This window comes from Malurus melanocephalus, unplaced genomic scaffold (genome assembly GCF_030028575.1).
Source record: "Malurus melanocephalus ecotype Western Australia unplaced genomic scaffold, MMel_1.1 scaffold_1555, whole genome shotgun sequence".
Lineage (NCBI taxonomy): Eukaryota > Metazoa > Chordata > Aves > Passeriformes > Maluridae > Malurus > Malurus melanocephalus.
In genome coordinates, this window is record NW_026624787.1 from 15,491 (window position 1) to 17,188 (window position 1,698).

The 1,698-nt window shown below is 47.9% G+C and overlaps 1 protein-coding gene across 1 annotated transcript in view; it reads right to left on the minus strand.

The window, feature by feature from the left end:
• LOC130587121 (glutamate receptor ionotropic, kainate 1-like) overlaps positions 1-1,698 on the minus strand; it is a gene marked incomplete at its 5' end in the record, with an annotated part of 28,734 nt that overhangs the window by 13,619 nt on the left and 13,417 nt on the right. Inside the window, one exon of the mRNA XM_057388081.1 lies at positions 1,574-1,697. Coding sequence (XP_057244064.1) covers positions 1,574-1,697 — 124 coding nt within the window. The remainder of the gene's footprint in view (positions 1-1,573; position 1,698) is intronic.

Sequence of the window (1,698 nt, forward strand, 5' to 3'; positions counted from 1 at the left end):
CAGAGATTTCATTTTTGTCATTTTTTCCTGTCACACACAGAGATTTCATTTTTGTCATTTTTTCCTGTCACACACAGAGATTTCATTTTTGTCATTTTTTTCCCTGTCACACACAGAGATTTCATTTTTATCATTTTTTTCCTGTCACACACAGAGATTTCATTTTTGTCATTTTTTTCCCTGTCACACACAGAGATTTCATTTTTATCATTTTTTCCCAGTCACACACAGAGATTTCATTTTTGTCATTTTTTTCCTGTCACACACAGAGATTTCATTTTTCCTGTCACACACAGGATTTCATTTTTGTCATTTTTTTCCTGTCACACACAGAAATTTCATTTTTGTCATTTTTTTCCTGTCACACACAGAAATTTCATTTTTGTCATTTTTTTTCCTGTCACACACAGAGGTTTCATTTTTGTCATTTTTTTTCTGTCACACTCATATTTCATTTTTGTCATTTTTTTTTCTCTGTCACACACAGAGATTTCATTTTTGTCATTTTTTTCCCATTCACACAGAAATTTCATTTTTGTCATTTTTTTCCTGTCACACACAGAGATTTCATTTTTGTCATTTTTTTCCTGTCACACCCAGATTTCTGTGCTGCTCAGAGAGCAGGGATTGGGGAGCTCAGAGCCTTGTCCTGCTCTCTGCTTTTCATCTGTTCCACTCTGCAGGGTTTGAGGCGCAGGGAAAAACCCTCACCTTCTTCAGGAACACTGGCTGCAGTGTTTGCTGATATTGATCACTGATCAATCCCAAAAACAGCTGGAATTACACAGTGGAGCCAGGACACAGCTGCACACTCGCTTTTCTTTCAATTCCAAACCAACTGCTGAGGTTCCCTCATATTTTCAGGAATTATCCATAATAAACAAACATCACCCGAGTGTAAAGCCTGGGAGGTCTCGCAGGGTTTTAGGATGGGACTCTGGCCCAGCCAGGGATCAGCAGGGATCAGGGTTTGGGGGAAGAGAGGAAGGGAAGGCACAGCCCCGTGCCTGCAAATCAGTGAGGAACCAGAGAATTCCCCAGGGAGGGACAGGAATGGAGAACAGCCAGGACAGGGACTGGGAATGGGATTGGGAATGGGATTGGGAATGGGACAGGGATGGGACAGGGATGGGACAGGGACAGGGAATGGGGATTGGGACAGGGATGGGGCAGGGACAGGGACTGGGACTGGGACTGGGACTGGGACTGGGAACAGGGACAGGGACAGTGGGGATAGGGACAGGGACAGGGAACAGGAAGAGGGACTGGGAATGGGAATGGGAATGAGAATGAGAATGAGAATGGGATTGGGACTGGGAATGGGAATGGAATGGGACAGGGACAGGGATAGGGACAGGGAAAGGGAATGGGAGGGGAAAGGGACAAGAATACAGGGACAGGGAATGAGACAGGGGCAGGAGCAGGGACAGGGACAGGGAATGGGACAAGGACAAGGACAAGGACAAGGACAAGGACAAGGACAAGGACAAGGACAAGGACAAGGATAGGACACAGACAAGGCCAAGGCCAGGCCCAGGCCCAGAGCCGCAGACAGGACAGTCCCCTCCCCCACCCCGGTGTGCACTTGCCTCCCTGATGAGGTTGATGAAGCGGGGCCCGAAGCGCCAGGGCTTGTGGCGGTGGCACTGCAGGGAGCTGACGGCCAGCTGGGCTGCGCGCTGGGAGGCCACGGCCACC